The sequence below is a fragment of the Cottoperca gobio genome, chromosome 21 (genome assembly GCF_900634415.1).
Source record: "Cottoperca gobio chromosome 21, fCotGob3.1, whole genome shotgun sequence".
Taxonomy (NCBI): domain Eukaryota; kingdom Metazoa; phylum Chordata; class Actinopteri; order Perciformes; family Bovichtidae; genus Cottoperca; species Cottoperca gobio.
Window position 1 is genome coordinate 19,474,062 of NC_041375.1, and position 20,000 is coordinate 19,494,061.

General features: G+C 41.6%; 1 protein-coding gene across 7 annotated transcripts in view; it reads left to right on the forward strand.

Annotated features, from left to right (window-relative positions):
* Nucleotides 1-20,000, forward strand: part of nalcn (sodium leak channel, non-selective) — a 78,059-nt gene that overhangs the window by 21,997 nt on the left and 36,062 nt on the right. For all 7 annotated transcript variants that reach the window (XM_029458872.1, XM_029458876.1, XM_029458875.1 and 4 more), the window contains 3 exons: nucleotides 2,761-2,847; nucleotides 17,089-17,220; nucleotides 18,915-19,082. In XM_029458872.1, coding sequence (XP_029314732.1) covers nucleotides 2,761-2,847; nucleotides 17,089-17,220; nucleotides 18,915-19,082 — 387 coding nt within the window. The remainder of the gene's footprint in view (nucleotides 1-2,760; nucleotides 2,848-17,088; nucleotides 17,221-18,914; nucleotides 19,083-20,000) is intronic.

Genomic DNA, 20,000 nt, shown 5'->3' on the forward strand with positions numbered 1-20,000 from the left:
GAGCCTTTTCTGTTTCTGCTTGTAAATTGTCATGAGATAAGGCCATAGACACTCGAGAGGGATAATAAGGAATACTGAGACACTTTATGGCCTGGAAATACATTCAACGCCATAAAGAAGTGATTTGGGTGAGGGGAAAGCAATAATAATAAAAAAAGGTTTGACAGTTTTTTGAGGCTCATTCTATAAATGCCAATATATTTCTCACCATAATTCAGACCAGACAGAATTCAGTTATGTTAGTGATTAGCATTGGCTTGACATTTCTTTCAAGTTTGAACATTTAGCTGTCTTACAAATGTCCTTTCGGGTATAATGGGGGTTGCTACTGTGATCTTGATTAATGCTTATTTTTTTCTCTTGACGTGACGGGCATTTTGATTTCCTCTCCCGCGCTTACAGGCGATCCCTCTGGATTGATAGGATGGTTTGAAACCGAGGAAATCAAGAGAGAGAAAGTATTTAGTGAAATGTTTGATGTCATTTGTTTCCGAGCTGATTTGAGAGAGAATGTACTGTATACAGTACTACATAGTGTGTTGTGTATGGCAGGAGCCAATTAAAACACTAACAAATATAACTAAAAAAGGAATATGGTGGGTGGGTGCATGGATGGATCTGCTTTTGTCATTTAGCAGATATATTGTTGGTTGAAATGAAAAGCTATCATTGTCACTGAAGCACATCTGAAGTTTGGATTTGGTAGGAATGTGTAAGATATGTAATTTAAATGTAAAACAATGAACACACATTATCAACAAAGCGTGAAGAGGTAACAGTGTTGACGTCACGTCAAAGACGTCAATGTGTTGAGAGAGATGTATAGCTATAGAATACATTACACAATGTACATAATACACTATATTACTCTATAACTTTACAATACAATAAATATGACAAACTGCTACAACTAAAATATGAACAGGTTAACATACTCCAGCTGTTTTGTAATGACGGATGGTTTTGATGAATATAGATTGCATGGAGCCAGTAGTAGAGGTGAAATACTGCCCCCCCCACGTCTAAAATGATCTCTAGATACATACAATTTAGGAATTTTATATATTACTGTAATTATTTCTTCTAAAATGTGACTTTTCAAGCCATATATTGTATATTTTAAATGAACATGTATATATGTATATGTATATATATATATATATATATATATATATATATATATATATATATATATATATATATATATATATATATATATATATATATATATATATACAAAGAAAGATGCATAAAACCTCTGTGTCTTCCATCACGATGGTAAACAGACTGGTGCCACTGGCATGTGTATATACTGCTACGACTTTGAAAACACCTTCATTTCCATCATCAAGATTAACCCTAATCACATCGTCATGCCCCAATCTTTATCTTAGAGGGGGAAAGACTAATTAGCTGTGGTGTAACACGTAACTGTCAATCACAAAGGCTGAAACAATATGCGCCCTTCCTCATGTTCCCGAGAGAGGAAGGATGGTAAAAGGTGGCCCTGGGAGACACTCCCCGTTCCTCGACTTCCTTCTACTCATTTTTTTCCCGATTATTGAGGCTTTCAATGGAGATGAGTAAAGCCTAACAGTGTTTATAAAACCACAATGGGTAAATCCACTTTTTGTTTCACAGGATCAGGCTTTTTGATAAGTGGAGTTGTAATTAAGGGCTTGAATTTGCTTTGTCTTGTCTGAAGTGGAAGATATCAACCCTGTGTGTTCAACACCAAGGTTATAGATAGTATTGTCTTTGCCACGCTATATCAATGGCAAGTTGATAAAAGCTATAGATAAAATGTAAAGCCGATGTGACGGCTACAAGATTAAGCTGAAACGGAAGGGAAGAAAGGTACAATTTGTAATCAAAGAGTAGAATGACAAAAGAGGCGAGTGGTTGAAGAGTTGCTACCTATACAAAAACGTTTTTATAGGTTTCTTTTTTTTTTAAAACTTCATCAACCTTCAAATTTCACTTAGTTCTCAGTTTCACTGTATGTCATTCCCACAATTTGTTTATTGAATTTAAAGGGACATTCATATCAAATCTGGATTACTTGGAGTTCAATGTTGTTTTAGATTTTTTTATTTATTAGTTATTTTAAGCCATGCTCGTGGGTCTATCGGATATTTGTCGATGGCGCTCAATCGCTCAGCGCGGCTTAATATCACAAGTTTACAAAATGCATCATTAATGTTATCGGGTTCCCTACTAGCATCGGGTTTAAGTCTGACATATTGCCAAATAGGCGTTTCTGCTTTTCGCTTTGACCCCTGAATCCCGTTGCTCTCATGGCGAGATGCGTGAAGTCGGACTCTGCTGCTACTCAGTGCTGCAATTTTTGCTTTGCGTTTGTCGTTCACAGTAATGTAATCTTTGTACGTCCGAAACACCACTATGCTATTACTGGTCCTATTACTAAGTTGAGTTCATGTTTTAAAATAATCATTGATTCATGAGTGAGCCAACTGTCTTTGTCTCTGCTGTGATTTATTTTCTCTGGTGTTAGGTCCTTAGGCCTATATACTGTATTTAGTCGCTATCATGCTGATGTTGTGTGGGTACAAACCTGCGTCTATGATGCCTTCAGCTTTGTTTTTGTGGCCACAGATGTTTTAAGAAGATGTAGCCAAAGGGTAGATGTGTGTGTGTGTGTGTGTGTTAGAGTTTTGTCCAGTATTTTGAATGATGTGCAGTTTTGTGTGTGTGTGTGTGTGTGTGTTCTGCCCCTCATGTGCTGTCCTTGTGCCACAGATGTTCCATGAAGACTCTGCTGGGGGGTGGCAGCTTGTAGCTGTGGACGTCAACAAACCACATGGCCGAGCGCCTGCCTGCCTCCAGGTAAACACACCACACAATTAACATGCTGCTGGTGTTAAGTGTCTCTCTCTCTCTCTCTCTCTCTCTCTGTTCTCTCTCTCTCTCTCTCTCTCTCTCTCTCTCTCTCTCTCTGTCTCTCTGTTGTCTCTCTGTCTCTCTGTCTACCTCTCTCTCTCTCTCTCTCTCTGTCTCTGTTGTCTCTCTCTCTCTCTCTGTTGTCTCTCTCTCTCCGTCTCTGTTGTCTCTCTCTCTCTCTGTCTCTCTGTTGTCTCTCTCTCTCTCCGTCTCTGTTGTCTCTCTGTCTCTCTGTCTACCTCTCTCTCTCTCTCTGTCTCTCTGTTGTCTCTCTCTCTCTCTCTCTCCGTCTCTGTTGTCTCTCTGTCTCTCTGTCTCTCCGTCTCTGTTGTCTCTCTCTCTCTCTCCGTCTCTGTTGTCTCTCTCTCTCTCTCTCTCTCTCTCTCTCTCTCTCTCTCTCTCTCTCTCTCCTCCTCCTCTATTTCTCTGTCTCTCTGTTGTCCTCTCTTTCTCTCCGTCTCTTTGTCTCTCTCTCGCGCTCTCTCTCTCTGTCTCCGTTTGTCTCTCTCTCATCTCCGTCTCTGTTGTCCTCTCTGTCTCTCTGTCTACCCCTCTCTCTCTCTCTCTCTGTCTCTCTCTCTATTTCTCTGTCTCTCTGTTGTCTCTCTCTCTCTCTCCGTCTCTGTTGTCTCTCTCTCTCTCTCTCTCTCTCTATCTCTCTCTATCTCTCTCTCTCTCTCTCTCTCTGTCTCTCTGTTGTCTCTCTCTCTCTCCGTCTCTGTTGTCTCTCTGTCTCTCTGTCTACCCCTCTCTCTCTCTCTCTCTCTCTGTCTCTCTGTTGTCTCTCTCTCTCTTTCCGTCTCTGTTGTCTCTCTGTCTCTCTGTCTCTGTCTCTCTCTCTCTCTCTCTCTCTCTCTCTCTCTCTCTCTCTCTCTCTCTCTCTCTCTCTCTCTGTCTCTCTGTCTCTCTCTCTCACACATATGCCTAGTTCAGTTAATCTGTAAGGTGACACCTGAACATACATCTTTTTTTTAAAAACCTACCTGATCTATAAAAGCTGAGCTGTGCCTGTGTATGGACTTGTATGTTAAATAACTTTGTATTAATAGAGAATCAACAACACCTTGTCCGTTTAACAAGCGCCACACACAGTATCACCTCATTGTTTTCACATTTGTCAGTGTCTTCAATGGCCGTGTCAAACGACTACATGAAGGGATTTTAAATGAGGGCGAGAATCATGTTTGATGTGTAGAGCTTCACTAATGATGTTGCTCCTGTGATGGATGAGTTTTAAATGACGTCTACATGATGGACGCCACCGTTGCCTCGGGGTCGGTGTGATCCAAATGGTTTGGCTTTAAAGATAAGCGGAAAGCAGCGGGCGTTGCTCGCAGCTGGGCCACTGATGATAGCAGTACGGTGTGAAAGGCTGGGCCCTTGCTGTGAGATACCGCCAAAATCGTCTACAGCTATAAGAGGGAGGATAGCTGTCAACAACCCTCATGGAGAAAATACTGTTCCAGATCTAAGCTTGAAGGAGACACACACACACACACACACACACACACACACACACACACACACACACACACACACACACACAGAGAGCGACGAAGACAAGACTCATATAAATAGAGAACTAGGGTAGAGAAGAAGGGAAGAGATGAGAAAAGAAAGAATGTGAAATATGCAGTATTCCCATTAAACCAGCGTGTACCCCAGAGCCTCATCATCAGTTGGAGGAAAGATTTAGATAACCAGAGGGATAAACACTGCTGACTTCCTTCTGAGCCCTGTGCTCCATTACAAGGAACGCCCAAAGGCTGCTTCATCTGTCTCATTCACTCAAACCAAAATAGCTATTACTGTCATCCTGTGCCAACAAGAAGACCACTTCTGACTGTGTGAAGGGTTAACTGATTGACAGAGAGAGGCATTAGGCCATGTTCAGACCGACAATAGTGTCAAATACACAGCTTCCACGTCAATGAGACTGGGGGTCCCAACGCAGAGGGGCAATACAATGACACATTTCATTGCCTAACACATACGTTCAAGAGCACATTCATAGTGGACTACTTTGTAATGTAAATGACTTAATTCTGTTGTTCACCTTGCAGCTGTTGCGTAGGAGACATGATTGCTGCTGCGATACCTTTCTAGAGTAAAGATCTTCTAAACAAAAACACTGTGCAGTCTTTTGGCACCTTTGAACTCATGGATTATGATTCTAACTATACTTGTCACTATGTAGTACCCGTAGCTTTTTTCAAAACGAGCTATTTTAAGTCTGAACACCGCTTAAAGATGTAAACTTTGTCAGATGGACCGAGTTGTATTTTAGTGGGTCATAGTGCAAAACAACTCACTTCTCCATCACATGGAGTGTTTAAGCTCTGGGCAGAAATTGTGATAAATGTCTCCAGTCAAAGAGAGCCTGCCACATAAAAAGCACCAATAGAACCAGAGAACTATAGAGAGGGATAATGACTGCATCATCCCTTCTTCATATATTCCATAGTCAGACCAGTGTTACACAAGGCATTTATGCTCTGCCAGTGATACAAGATTACAGAGTTGGAGAGAGGCATGTAAAGAGGGAAGAAACAGAATGAGGAATGAGGCAGAGTGGTTTAAGGATTTCTCCGTGTTAGATGTACGCAGTAGGTATTTATGTTGGACTGGGTGTGAACACTCAACCGACCTTCATTCAGCAGGGCTCCAGTAGACAGCCTGTGTTTGTGCATCCTGTTAACCACAGTCGCGTGAAGACGGCAATGCTCGTCCAGTAATGGAAGGTTTTATTTCCTTTTTATTTTACAGATTTATTTCTCTCTCCTGATACATTAATTATGTAGATAATCATATATATATATATTACTGGTTTTCCAACATTATTTGTGATTATATGACATCATCTAAAGGTATAAGCATGTGAGGGATGTCGTAAACTTCCTGTTTTTTATCTCTACTTGTAATCCTCAATGCAGTGCTACTCTGCGACTGTAATCCTTCTTTTATACCCAACTATTTCCTTTCCATTGCAAGTGGATTTATTTTGCAGATTTAAAGTGATATTCCACGCAGAGTCTGTTTTTATTTAGTAGACTTTATTCAGTTTGAGTATTGAGTGCTCGCCCTCTCTTGTGGCTTAAAAGGTTGAAAGTTCGATTCTTCACAGACGTTCATTTCAATTACAATGAATTCCAAAGAAATCATGATGGAATAACTTGCGTGCAGGGTTTTACTACGTGCTTATGTTTGTTGTGAGTGCTTATTGTATGGGGCATATCTATGCATTAGCTACAAATAAAAGCAGTGTGTGTAGCGAAATCCCTAATACTTGGGAGTATATGGAACAGAATGAAAGGAACAGATGGACAGCAGGTTTTTGCTGCAAACATTTTCAATGAATGTTTTTGATATTTTTCGTCATTGACATTTATACATAGTGTATACTCAAGCTGACCTCAATAACTGGTCTCTGTGAAGGATTAAGTCACTAACATTTAACAGCCACCTTTCACAGTTACAGATGAGTATTTGGCACTAAAATTCCGATTTTGGTGAAAAAGTGTCGCTTTAAAGTACTTTTTGTTATTTAAATCTCTGCCTACGTGAGCATTCAAAGTGTCAAGCGCGAGGCAAGTAATAAACAAGAAGTGCAAAAGTCGTGAGTGACTTTGACATGCATCATGCGGCTCTTCATTTCAAAAGTCATTTCAGTTGCCACTCACACACTGGCGGCATTTTGTGCCGTGTCAAACCATCAAACCACTCTGGAAATGTTTTGACTTTCTGATAGTGTCAGGAAACCGCGAGATGTATCAAAGAGAAACAACAAAGCCTCTTCACAAAGAGGCTGCCACGTACCAGGTGAAAGGCGAGTGGAAAACAAATTCCTGGTGGATAAACATTAATAAAGCATGGTAACCTAATTGTTTTGACAAGAGACGAAGCTATTTAATACGTAACTAACAACCCGTGGCGGAGAAGTCGGTTCAAATACGCAGCAATGGGTGAAGGCCACGGAGGAATTCAAAGAAACAAACGCATCGCTGAAGGAGATGAAACTGCGACAAACACAGATGGATAATATTGAAAAAGACGGTTCAACAGCAAAGTGGAAAGCTTAAACAGGTCATTGGAAGAAACTACGAAAGCTGAGCTCAAGAAGTCAGTTAAAGAAATAAGAAGTATTGACACTCGGTATCTTTACATTGTGGCTGTATTCGCTTCACGATGAAATACAGAATACAGCCTCAACTCTCGATATGATGGGCTTGCCATACGCTGACTGAGGACTTGATTGGAAAAACGAGAGAGCTACTGTATATAGGTCTGGAATTGTTTTTGTTTTTTGTGTTTTTGGACAAGAGAGAGAGAGAGAGAGGAGAGAGAGAGAGATCAGACAGAATGCGTTACTGTATATTGTTACTTTTCAGCAATTTCCATTCTGTGTGTTTTTTAATAGAGGGTGTGGGAAGGCACGTCATATTACATCGGTATCATTTTCAATAAATGATGGATATCCCCATGCGCTTTTTCTCTAAAGCCTCACCAAACACCTTATTTTATTGCTTTTTCACCCATATCAGAAAGGAGCATTGCTAGCTGAGTAGACAGGTACAGTGAAGACAGGCAGTGCAGATCCATCCCGCGGTGCCATCCGCAAGTGCCAGGGAAGTGAAGTGTGAGTTTCTGTTCTGCTCTGCCTGGCTCCAGAGTAATTGGCCGTCAAACGATTAAAATGTTTCAGGGCTCGCAGGCAGCCGCTATCTACAGACAGGCCGCCTGTGTGCGTCCTCCTATTTATCTGTATGCTGCCGCCTCGCCCGTACCCGTCTTTTAAACCACCTAGGGTCACGCCCCCGTGTTTCTGACAGTCAGCCTGTCGATCTGCCTGTTGACGTCTGTCCATTTGTGCATGTGTGTGGGTGTCAGTCTGGTCTGTCTGGGTCCAACGGGCTTCAGCAGTTGGAGATAACACATACTTGATTAACCACCTGCTCTTCTTGGAGATAGAGAGGAAATGGCAGTTTCCCCTCCTGAGGGGCATCAAATCCAAATAGCCCTCAAAGCAGGGAGTGTTCCTCTCTCACTTGTTTTTCAATGTTTTTATGAATGTGATAATCCTCAGGATAGTTTTAATTGTCATCCTAAATCATAATTCTTTTTTTCAACTTTGTTTGTATTTGTCGGTTGGATGGTGACTATTGTTGCTCATTAGATCGACTTGCAGTATCCTTGTGACTGCTGCCAATAGCAGAAAACAAACAAAACAATATTACCGTGGGTACAACCAGGATGCTTTTCACTGGTGAGACGTGTCTTACGTGACACATGAACTGTAGAGCTTTAGTTAGAAAACAAACTAATTACACTTTGAATCAATACTGTGCTTTATTCTTAATTAACTGTCAGTAATCTGTAACTATGAACTCACCCCTTCAGCAGTTTCCACAATGTTTTTTTTTTTTTTTTTAAATAAATAATTTGTTCACATAGCTTATTTTGGGTAATAATTATATATATATATACAGTATATCTCAAAAGTGAGTACACCCTTTAAATTTTTGCAAATATTCTGTTATATCCTTTCAGGGGATAACATTATCCTATTGAAACTTTGATATAACTTAAAGTAGTCAGTGTGCTGCTTGAATAACAGTATAGATTTATTGTCCTTTGAAAATTACTCAGTACACAGCTGTTAATGTCTAAACAGCTGGCAACAAAAGTGAGTACACCCCATAGTGAACATGTCCTAATTGTGCCCAATGATGTTGTTTTCCCGCCCTGGTGTCATGTGACTCGTTAGTGTTACAAGGATTCAGGTGTAAATGATAAGCAGGGCTGTTAAATTTGGTGTTTTGGGCACAATTCTCTCTGAATGCTGGACAACATGGCACCTCATGGCAAGGAACTCTCTGAGCGGCTGAAAAAAAGGATTATTGCGCTTCACAAAGATGGCCTTGGCTATAAGAAGATTGCCAACACCATGAAAATGAGTTGCAGCACAGTGGCTAAGATCATACAGCGGTTTTCCAGGACAGGTTCCACTCGGAACAGGCCTCGCCAGGGTCGACCAAAGAAGTTGAGTCCACGTGCTCAGCGTCATATCCAGAGGTTGGTTTCCAAAAATAGACGTGCGAGTGCTTCCAGCATTGCTGCAGAGGTTGCAGAAGTGGGATGTCAGCCTGTCAGTGCCCAGACCATACGCCGCACACTGCATCAAATCGGTTTGTATGGCCGTCGCCCCAGACAGAAGCCCCTTCTGAAACCGATGCATAAGAAAGCCCGCAAACAGTTTGCTGAAGACAATGAATCCAAGAACATGAGTTACTGGAACCATGTCCTGTGGTCTGATGAGACCAAAATAAACCTGTTTGGGTCAGATGGTGTCCGGCGTGTGTGGCGGCACCCTGGTGAGGAGTACCAAGACAAATGTGTTTTGCCTACAGTCAAGCATGGTGGTGGCAGCATCATGGTCTGGGGCTGCATGGGTGCTGCCGGCACTGGGGAGCTGCATTTCATTGAGGGACACATGAATTCCAATATATACTGTGACATCCTGCAGCAGAGCATGATCCCCTCTCTTCGGAAACTGGGCCGTAGGGCAGTTTTCCAACATGATAATGACCCTAAACACACCTCCAAGATGACAACGGCCTTGCTGAAGAAGCTGAAGGTTAAGGTGATGGACTGGCCAAGTATGTCTCCAGACCTAAACCCAATTGAGCACATGTGGGGCATCCTCAAGAGGAAGGTGGAGGAGTGCAAGGTGTCCAACATCCGTGCGCTCCGTGATGTCGTCGTGGAGGAGTGGAAGAAGATTCCAGAAGCAACCTGTGCAGCTCTGGTGAATTCCATGCCCAGGAGGGTTAAAGCAGTGCTAGATAACAATGGTGGTCACACAAAATATTGACACTTTGGGCACAATTTAGACATGTTCACTATGGGGTGTACTCACTTTTGTTGCCAGCTGTTTAGACATTAACAGCTGTGTACTGAGTAATTTTCAAAGGACAATAAATCTATACTGTTATTCAAGCAGCACACTGACTACTTTAAGTTATATCAAAGTTTCAGTAGGATAATGTTATCCCCTGAAAGGATATAACAGAATATTTGCAAAAATCTAAAGGGTGTACTCACTTTTGAGATATACTGTATATATATATATATATATGGCCGAGAGTTTAAAGAGATGTTTGATGCCACTCTCGTGTCTGTATGTTAAATAAATACATACAGCAGCCAACATGCTTACCTTGGCTTAGCATAGAGACTAGCATAAGGGGGAAACAGCTAGCCTAGCTCTGTCATGAGGTACCAAAAAAAAGCTTTATGTTATTTGTTTAATCTGTCTAAAAATATTATGTTGCACTTGGCTTTGGGTTTGTTATCACCTGCGAAGACTTCAGGAAGTCACTGCGCCTGGCCAAGGAATAGTCAGGCACATAACCCCTCTTAAAACCGCAATTTGTCATTTTTACACTTCAGTTCTTGTACAGATTAAACAAATGAGGTATAACACGTTAATTAGCGGGGGTGACCCTGTGACTATTCAACTGCCAATCTCACAGTGAAATTATCACAGTGGCGGTAAAGTGTCGTTATATAACAAAGGATAATTCCTTCCGGGCTATATGGAGGTGCTGGATATCTGATTTTACATTGGATTGCTTGGTTTATAGTCTTCTGGTTATATTTTATCTCTGTGAAGTTGTTGTTTGGCCTGTGTTTTCTCACAGTTGTAATACACATGTCTGACTTCCCTGTCTGCTAGCATTTGACAGACAGTAAGGTGCCACTGTGACCATTGTCAGGCAATTAGCAGACGGATGTTAACGGTCGTGATTAACATGTGTGAGGTCTCCGTGCCTTTGTTCCCATTTGGTAGACAGAAATGCGTCTTACCTGCGGCCCTGCCCGAGCAATTCTACTGTATAAATGACTTGAGTTTCTGTATACTCAAGGTCAGATGCTTGTAGCACATGTTGGTGCAGGTTATCTATCCTTTCAGCTGAAATTGATTGATTCTGTTGAACACTTTATTAAATAACACCATCTTGGCGATAGAATCAGAGATCTAAGAACGTAGCACATGAGAACCATTCTTTGTCAACACAAGCTCAGGGCGACATTTCTCCGCTACGTCTTTACACGGCAAATAAATGTCTGCTGCTATTGTTGTTCAAAAATGGCGTTTATACAGTAGAACCATATATGCGAGGTTGGGCATTCGGGCGGAGGTCTGCGCTCTCCCGAGTACCCGTCTAGTTAGGCTACCATCGGAATTGCACAAACGTTGCATCACATTTATCTGCCAGTCCATTTTCACATAACAGAGTTGTATAATGCGTTATTTATCCTATGACACTGTAGTTGTATCCCATTTCTCTGCATCTGCAGTATAGACATTATTTCTAAGGTTGTTTAGCGTTTTCCTGAGTCTCTCAGTGGTAGCAGTATAGACCAGTGGAGGTTAATAAAGCGACATGTTTCTTTCCCTACAGACCTGGTTTAGTAATTAGCCTCCACCATACCATAATTACACTGCAGATTGGAGCTTTGGCTGCTACAGTATTAGCAAAAGATAAAGGTTAACACTCTATACAGGTGTGCCCCAGTGGAAATAAAAATGCAACATAGTAGAGGAACCCTCCATGAAAATCAAGGAACTAAGGAATTTTTGTATTAGAATAATTAAACCAGCTTTAGAATGACAGCTAAGGAAGAGTATGAAAGTATGATAAATGCTCCCTACTTCTAGTAATGCAGGAGGATCATGGGATTAATTTAGCATCTCCTCTTTGGCAATAACCAGCTCATGCTACTTACTCCCCATGTCTCAGCCCTGTGTCCACAGAGCGGAATATTATAATAAGCAATGGAGGAATGGTTAGCCCGGTAGCTCACTGGGGAATACCACTTTTCTGACCTCTCCCTCCCAAGCCAGAGGTCATTGATCTCTAGGAACCCTCCTTGTCCACCTGTCACCAATCTTTGCCCTTTGGATATTCCCAGTCACACCACTTGTATCACATACATACAATGTGTCAAGGTCAGTTGGACTCTCTGTGGAAGGATAGGGAGGCCACATAGAAAAGATAAATTGGTTGGAGAAAAAAAACAGGAGAGGAGGAGAGTGATGGTGAGAATATTGCTATAGATGGGAAATGTGAAGAAAAAAAAAAGCATTGGGGGCATAGCAGGGTAGGCAATATACGTGTGTGTGTGGCGCAAAACCAAATGACCTGCAAGAGGGGAAGTGAACAAGATGTTAGATCAACACTCTGAGACAAAACCAGATTGTTTTTTTCGGTCTAGACTGCAATCAGCCAGATGCACATGTGGTTATATGTGCTGAAGTGAAATAAACCAAAACTCTATAAGGAATAGCCAGACAGTAAATGGAGGCGGCAAAGCACAGCATATATTATCAAGAGTTGGAGAGCGCAGACATGCAGACCATCATGTTTTATTAAGACCTGTTTTCCAGCCAGAGACATGAGTCAGCCTGCTCTGGTCAGGACTGTAAAAAGCCTAAAGGGCTGCCACTTTGCTAGATCCCCAACCCAGCAAGATTTTACACACCCACTCCTTCAGCCCATAGTTTTGTATTGAAATAACTCTGTGAAGAGAGCACATTTGTTAACTGTGCTGTTCACCAGTTTGACAATAGACTTCTCAATTAAATGACCTTTTTCTACATCTTTTCAGCCGTTCAGTTCATACAATACAGTGAAAAAGAAAAGACCCTTGACAGATCTCTGATTATAATCACTTGTTTATTCATTGTCAACAAGTGCCAGTGAGGAGACTGAAGAGATAAATCAAGTGAAGCAGTCTGTAATCCCACTCAGTTTCTTCTTAATCTCAGTAAACAGGAGAGAAAACACTGTCGCAGGAGACGGTGCCAGGACATGGCCCAGTCTGTTGGTGACAATTCCTGTGTGAATACTGTTCTATCCCGCCAACTATGTGCACATGTGCTACACTCGTGTCATGTACCAGCAGAAAGAGCATTTGTCCTCCTTGGCAGTCTGAGTGAACAGACGGAGCTCGAGGAAGCAGTCATTGGTCTGTCGGTCGGCCTCTCTCCGTCTTGGTTGCATTACAGTTGTCGCCAGTGGAAATGCTCCAGGTATGATGCGTATACCCCCCTCCTCCAGATGATTGTTATGCTTATTGACAGCGGATCCTGTCGGGACAGCTCATATGAGCACAGCTGAAAGTTGTCGCACCTCTTTGTGTGAGATTGCAGTTTATGTCACACTGACCAGACAGCCTTTAGTGAGAGAGGCTCTGCTGCACTGTTTAAATTGACTGAGCATAAATTGGGTGATAAAAAAACCCAAGTACCCAGACAAGAAGCCAGAAGGCTTGATGAAAAGGGAAATGCGTGTTGTTTATTTCTTCTCATTTTTAATGATGTTTTTCATTTTTTACTGCAGGAAAGCACAGCGTGCACAGCTTCCCCCCCCCCCCCCCCCCCCCCAAATCCCAATTTACATGCCACTTGAAATGATGTCCCTTTTATCTACAACACTATTTGCATACTTAATTTCTATCATGTACACTCTGTTGCAGTCAAGCAAATGAGAGCTGAGTACACGCTGTATTTTTGCAGAATGCACTGTGTCATGTATTAGAAATGAAGCGTTGCTTTGCTATCAGACGGGATGATGCGTGAGTGTTTCCTGGCTAAATGCCAAAGCCGCAAAGTAAGGTGGGGCTTCTATTTGCAAAACTTGATTTCAACGTGTGTGTGTGTGTGCCTGTGCACAGTGGGCACCTGGTGTTTCAAAGACCCTGCCTGAGGCAACGCAAATAAATAGCATCCATCAACAAGTGTGAAACGATACCAGAGACACACAAGATGCCATCTTGTCCCACAATTGATGCTGTTAAATTGATTCTCTCATCTTGAGGCCATATATGGAGTGCCAACAGCTGCATTGGGCGACTAGCCCATTTTGCCTTGGGAAGGTCAGGGAGGCAAATCTTTAGCCAATTTGGAATGAAAAAGTGGAATGTGAGGGAAAGATTAAAATGTGATTATGTGGCAGAGCTGGATGGGAAGACTGTGTGTCCATATGACAGTGGTTAGCGATGCACACTGCTCTCCAGTTAGCTCCCCAGCTTTTCTTAGCAGTGCAATTCCCAAAAGCTGACAGAGAATATGGAATAAGTCAAGACCTTGGGAAAATCAACCGTTTCAGACGCACAAGCATGTACTTTCTGTTCTCTGTCAGTTTGCCTCTATCTCTCTATCTCGCACACATACACACACACAAGTCAGTTCAGCCAAAACACCCATGGGGGAGAGCGTCTGGTTGCTGGAAATGTCAAACTGCTTTGTCACGTCCAATCTCAGTCAGAGAGCCTAACCACTGTGAGTGTAGAGTCAGTGCTATCAGTTGAGTTTAGAAGATAGCAATAATTCACATTTGAGACAAAAATGAATGGAATGTTGTGTTCAATAACCAGCAAATAAACTAAGATAATTAGAAGACAAGACAATATAAGAGCAGAAAATACAATAGTAAGAAAGTTATAAGAGCCAAAAAGTACTTTCTGGGTCTTTAGAATTAATTGCAGAATTACTTTGTTTGACAGTCCCTTCCAAAACCGTTACAAGTGACCAAAAAAATCTTTATATGAACGCTTCCTGGTCTTCCACATCTATGTTAAAGCTTACGTTAGGCAGCTGCATTCACTTTGTTAAAGCTTCAATGTGTAATTCCGAGCCACCTGCCCCAAAGAAATAGGAGGCAGTATTTCACCTCTAAACTGGGTCCATACGATCTTTAATGTTTATATTTTAGTTTGGCTTATTTATTGTATACTAATGTATTTATACTGTGTATTGCATTTACTCCTGTGTAATGCCTGTCAGTCAGTCATTTGGCAAGAATACGCAAAATCTGACCAAACTGAGAGCCAAAGAACAACTGCTGTCTTATAATGTTCACGTGGAGCGGATCCATCTGTGTGTTAACTAATGTTAACCGGGGGATGTATGGATTGTAGTTAGTTTATTGGACTAAATCCAAAGTGGCAGAAACTAAAAAAACAACCCGCATATTCGTCTCATCTTCCCGGTGGCGCCTCAGCCAGGAGAGCAGCCCGCTGGGGGAGGAGAGAGGTCGGCCGAGCCGGCACTTGGCAGCTGCCTCCGGCTGCGGAGTCAGACAGAGTCCCAGTCAGTGGCCGAAGAGACTTGAGCTCAGCTTGAACAAGCCTCAGCGCCAGCAGTCACAGCGGGCTGGTGGACCTGTACTTGAACAGTCCTAGCTGAAGCTACGTCGTGTCCCTGGGGCTGCCGACAGATATACACTTGGTGAAACAGCCTCCTGGCAGCTGTAAGGACAAAGCGAGGTGGTTTTTTTCATTTCTGCCACTTTGCATTTAATCCAATAAACAAACTATAAAACAGACACAGAACATGGCTGTAATATTTACAAGCTATACTTCTTCTCCCTCTGTACTGAGGGCAGACTGGAGCTACAGTGACTCACTATCACCTCTAGAGGAACAAGTGGTATTACAAGACTGGACTCAGCCTTAGTACATGGGTCGCTCGCTCTATCAGCAGAGCTACCGACGCGCCATCAAATTGACTTTTTTATCATATTTGCTAAAACTGTCACCATATTGTGACAGTAGTGCACAAAGACAGATAATCTGTTCCTCTGCCTCCCTCCCACCAGTGCTCCCAATGTCATCTGCAACATTCCAGCGCGCCCCAAGCAAAACAACCAACGCAGTGTCAATCACTGCTCGTGAACTCTGATCAAACTGTCAAACTGATTTCAACGTGTCGGCCGCGTCACAAACTTTCTCATTTTTCAAGTAAACGGTACACCTAAAATATGTTTTTGAAAACATGGAAAAAGCTATGCAGTTAAATAATCTTGATTCATATTTGATCAGCGCTGCCTAGTTTGACAGTTTGATCTGAGTTCACAAGCAGTGATTGACACTGGTTTAGAGACTCCTCGGCTCTCATTGGTTGTTTTCCCGTCGCACGCTGGAATCCTGCAAATGCCATTAGGAGCACCGGTGGGAAGCAGAGGAGCAGGATTTCTTTCACAAATAATCTGTCCCATACACTACTGCCAGGATATAGTGACCGTTCCACTAAATATGACAACAATGTTATCTTTTTTTATTAAAGTTACCAACTGCAGCTTTAAAACAGGTTCAAAGTTCCATCAGATCTATCTACTAATTCTATCATCATCATCATCATCATCATCATCATCATCATCATCATCATCATCATCATCTTCATAATCAAAGCACCAATTGCAGATCAGGCTTTTAAAGAGAGTTTAAAGACTGTGTACTGTCGGTGTGTAGGAGGGTGGATGGCAGTGGTCTCGTTTTCCTGCGGTGAATTTGATCTTTTAAAGCAATTCTGAAAAACACTCTTCATCTGTCTTAAAGTCTTCCTCTCATTTTTTTTTTGTTCACTGTTTCAATCCTTCCTATTACCAGTCTCACATGCAAGTCTTTTTTTAGGGTGAGCCATTCTACCCACTCACAAGCTGTTCATTATGCCACATACATGCAGTTCAAGGCTGCGATCACATCTGTCATATTGTCTCCAAATGAACGCACGGTTACGGCGTTTGTCTCGATGAGGAGTGTTTAATGTTTCGTCCGACTTTTTGGGGCGGAAGTTTCCCTCGCATTCTTTTAAGTCGTGATTGTTTCTATTGTGTGATGTTGTTGTAGGCGTTCAATGCCTCTGCTGTTCCCACAGGAAATAACATACATTTATTGCCCTTTTTTTCCTCTCTTGTTTCCGGCAGTCTGAATACACACTGATTCTGCTGTCTGGGTCCATGTTTCTCCCAGCAACCAATGAAAGGCTCCTGATTGCTTTGAATTTCCTGCAGTTTAGCTGCTGTCCCAATTTCCCTGTTTCCACCTCTTAATATACAGTCTATAGGCGGTACCTCAAAAACAAAAGAACCCATATCTGTGCTACCACGTGTATATTCTGTCTGTCTTTGAATATGTGTGCATCATCTGTCTTCTAGTATGTTCTCTCTGAAGCTTTATATATATACTGTACTTAATTATTATGATATTGTTGGCTTATATCCAAATCAGAATTTGATTTAAGTTCAATGGGAAATAAATGAACATGGCCGTTGATTTCCCCTTTGCCTCTTTGTGTGCAATTTCCATTGATTGCAATTGAGCACTGCTCTGTTTCCACAGGAGCTGATGCGGTCCTCTGTGTTCCACATGTTCATCTTGAGCATGGTGGCCGTGGACGTCATTGTTGCTGCTAGCAACTATTACAAAGGCGAGAACTACCTCAGGCACTATGACGAGTTTTACCTGGCAGAGGTGAGATGGTTTGTTTTGTTTTCATTTTCATTTCCTGCTCTTTCTTCCAACTTCCAACTGAAACCCCTTCAACGTTAACACAAACCCCGTTGACAAAGGCTTTTATTTATTTATTTACTTGTATTATCAGATTAAAAGCAGTATGAGATCATCTTTTGCTTGTTAAATGACATAGACGTGTGTTTTTCTCCTCAGTAGAGGTTGGATTGCCCTCTATGGTAATGTCATGGTCTGTTATTATTGGGATTTAATCCTGCATAATCTGAGTGGCTCATGATATTCCCCTATCCACTCACATAATGAATCATGCAACAGGGGATTAAAATCGATACATCTGCATATTTATAGTTTTTCAATAATCGGCATAAGACATTTAATTTCCATGAAGTAATTGATCAAATGTTATTTATGTAAATGTGTGTACGCCCTGTTATTAACGTGTATACACATGCACACGACACTGTACTGTATGTGTCATGCAGGGTAGTTTGAGTCATCAGTATGCAGGTAGTAAAGTACCAACAAAGACAGTGAGGAGCGTGCCCACCTCCCCCCGTCCCCTTCATACCCCCCTCCCCCCCCCCCCCCTCTCTCTCACACAGCTGAATGGAGGAGATAAGAAAAAGGAGAAAAGACAAAACGACTCAATATTACCTTCCCTCGCTCCCTCCCATCCATATCATACAGCCATCGATCTGGACATTTGTTCCAATCTGTGTGAAGGCTGTGAACGGAAAATAGGAAATGGAGGCACTGGGGTTTAGAGTGAAATGGAGAAATTCACATTTTATTGGCCGATTTTATTATCTCCTTCTTACTGTAGTCCCCCCCCCCCCCCTTGCTGTAAACAGTGGTAGAAGCATTCAGATCCTTTACTTAAAGGAGTCCTCCAAGGATTTAGTACTGCACACACACATTCGTGGGACAAGCAAGAGACAGATTTAAAACAGAATGGTCGAAATCGATGCAACAGAGAAGAAGATATTCGGAAGTTAAGTCCCTACGGACCAATCTCCAAAAAAAACGCACGATCCTACTTTTCCCATGACGTGGTAGCGTCTTATGCCAGAACCTAAAGTTCTCCATTCGTCAACATGAAGGCTTGAGCTACTTTATACTTTTGGGTAGTTTATTCTGTAACGATATATATATACGATTATGAATTAAATCTTAATCTGCAAAGTAACAAGGGATGAAATGTAGAGTGAAGAGTGTAATGTTTCCCTTTCAAATGTAGTTCAGTAGAAGAAGTACCGCTATATGGTACTTGCAGGTAAGTACATTGGCACCATTACTGAACCATGCCTTGTAGCTTGTAGTACTTAATGAACAGCTCATCTCTCTTTATTAAAGGAAGAGTTTACCTACGTTAAATACTGCAGAATATACTATACATATTTTTTATTACATTATTTTTTATTTTCTATTTTTCTATTTCTTGCACACAATTTTTATTTTATAAAAGTTTTCTTTTTTAATAATATTTCTGTATTTGCGCTTATTTTTTATTTCTCCTACTGTGTTTATGTTTGCACCATTACACCAAAGCAAATTCCTTATATGTGAAAACCTGCTTGACAATAAACCAAATTCTGATTCTGATTCTGAATATCTGTTGTCTGTTGTTGAGAGACATTTGTGGTGTCAGGGACTAAATCCCAACCCTCATTGCTATTTTCTCCATTCCGTCCCAGGTTGCCTTTACTGTGTTGTTTGACCTGGAAGCTCTTCTGAAAATCTGGTGTCTGGGCTTCACCGGCTACATCAGCTCCTCCCTGCACAAGTTTGAATCTCTGTTGGTGGTGGGCACCACGCTGCACATTTACCCTGACCTCTACCACTCTCAGTTCACCTACTTTCAGGTATGTATACACACATACACACTCAATACACGCATGCACACACACACACACATTTCAGGTATGTATACACACATACACACTCAATACACGCATGCACACACACACACACACACACACACACACACACACACACACACCAGTATAAATATTCATAAAATCCTATTGTATCCTAAATATGAAATTGAATCATCCACACTTAAGATAAAATTGCGGTAAAGAACAGAAGCTGTGAATCATTTCGTGACATTTCTTTCCTGTGACCTTGCATTAATGAGTATGAATCAATCATATCACTCTCCGGTGTTAAAACTTCTCCCTCTTTTCGCACAAATGAGCCACATTTTCAGTAAACTGTAGCATCTCTCAGTCATGACATTATTAGAGTACATTAGATGTATTCAGTGAAAAGAGTGGTAGAATTAAACACAGCCTGAATGGGCGGTCCTAAATTCCTATTTAGACTTTCACTGCAGAGAGCTGTGAAAGTCCTAATCCTTCTGTAGGTGGAATAAATAATGTGTGATGGCCTCACTAGAGATGTATCTATTAGTGATGGTCTGCAGTATTTGTTTCTATAACTTCTCTATTCTCTGTTGAGGATAGCGATCCAGTTTTGTTTTCAGTTCTCATGGCAGAAACATCAATCAACTGTGTTTATTATGGCCCATGTGGCAACGGTGCCTTTTAGCATTATCATCTATCCAAAGCCTTTAACTCACAAGTAACCCGGTGACCTGTGCTGTCAAGTAATGGAGACCATGAAAAGCTCTGTGGAAGATCTGATTGGAAAGAGCTTCTTGATAGGTCTTTAATGAGCCTTGACCATACAAGCTGCCCTGATCCTGTCTGACTCACTCAACAGCTGTCTTCCACACATGTGCAAATGCACACACATATAAACATATATAAATCAAATCA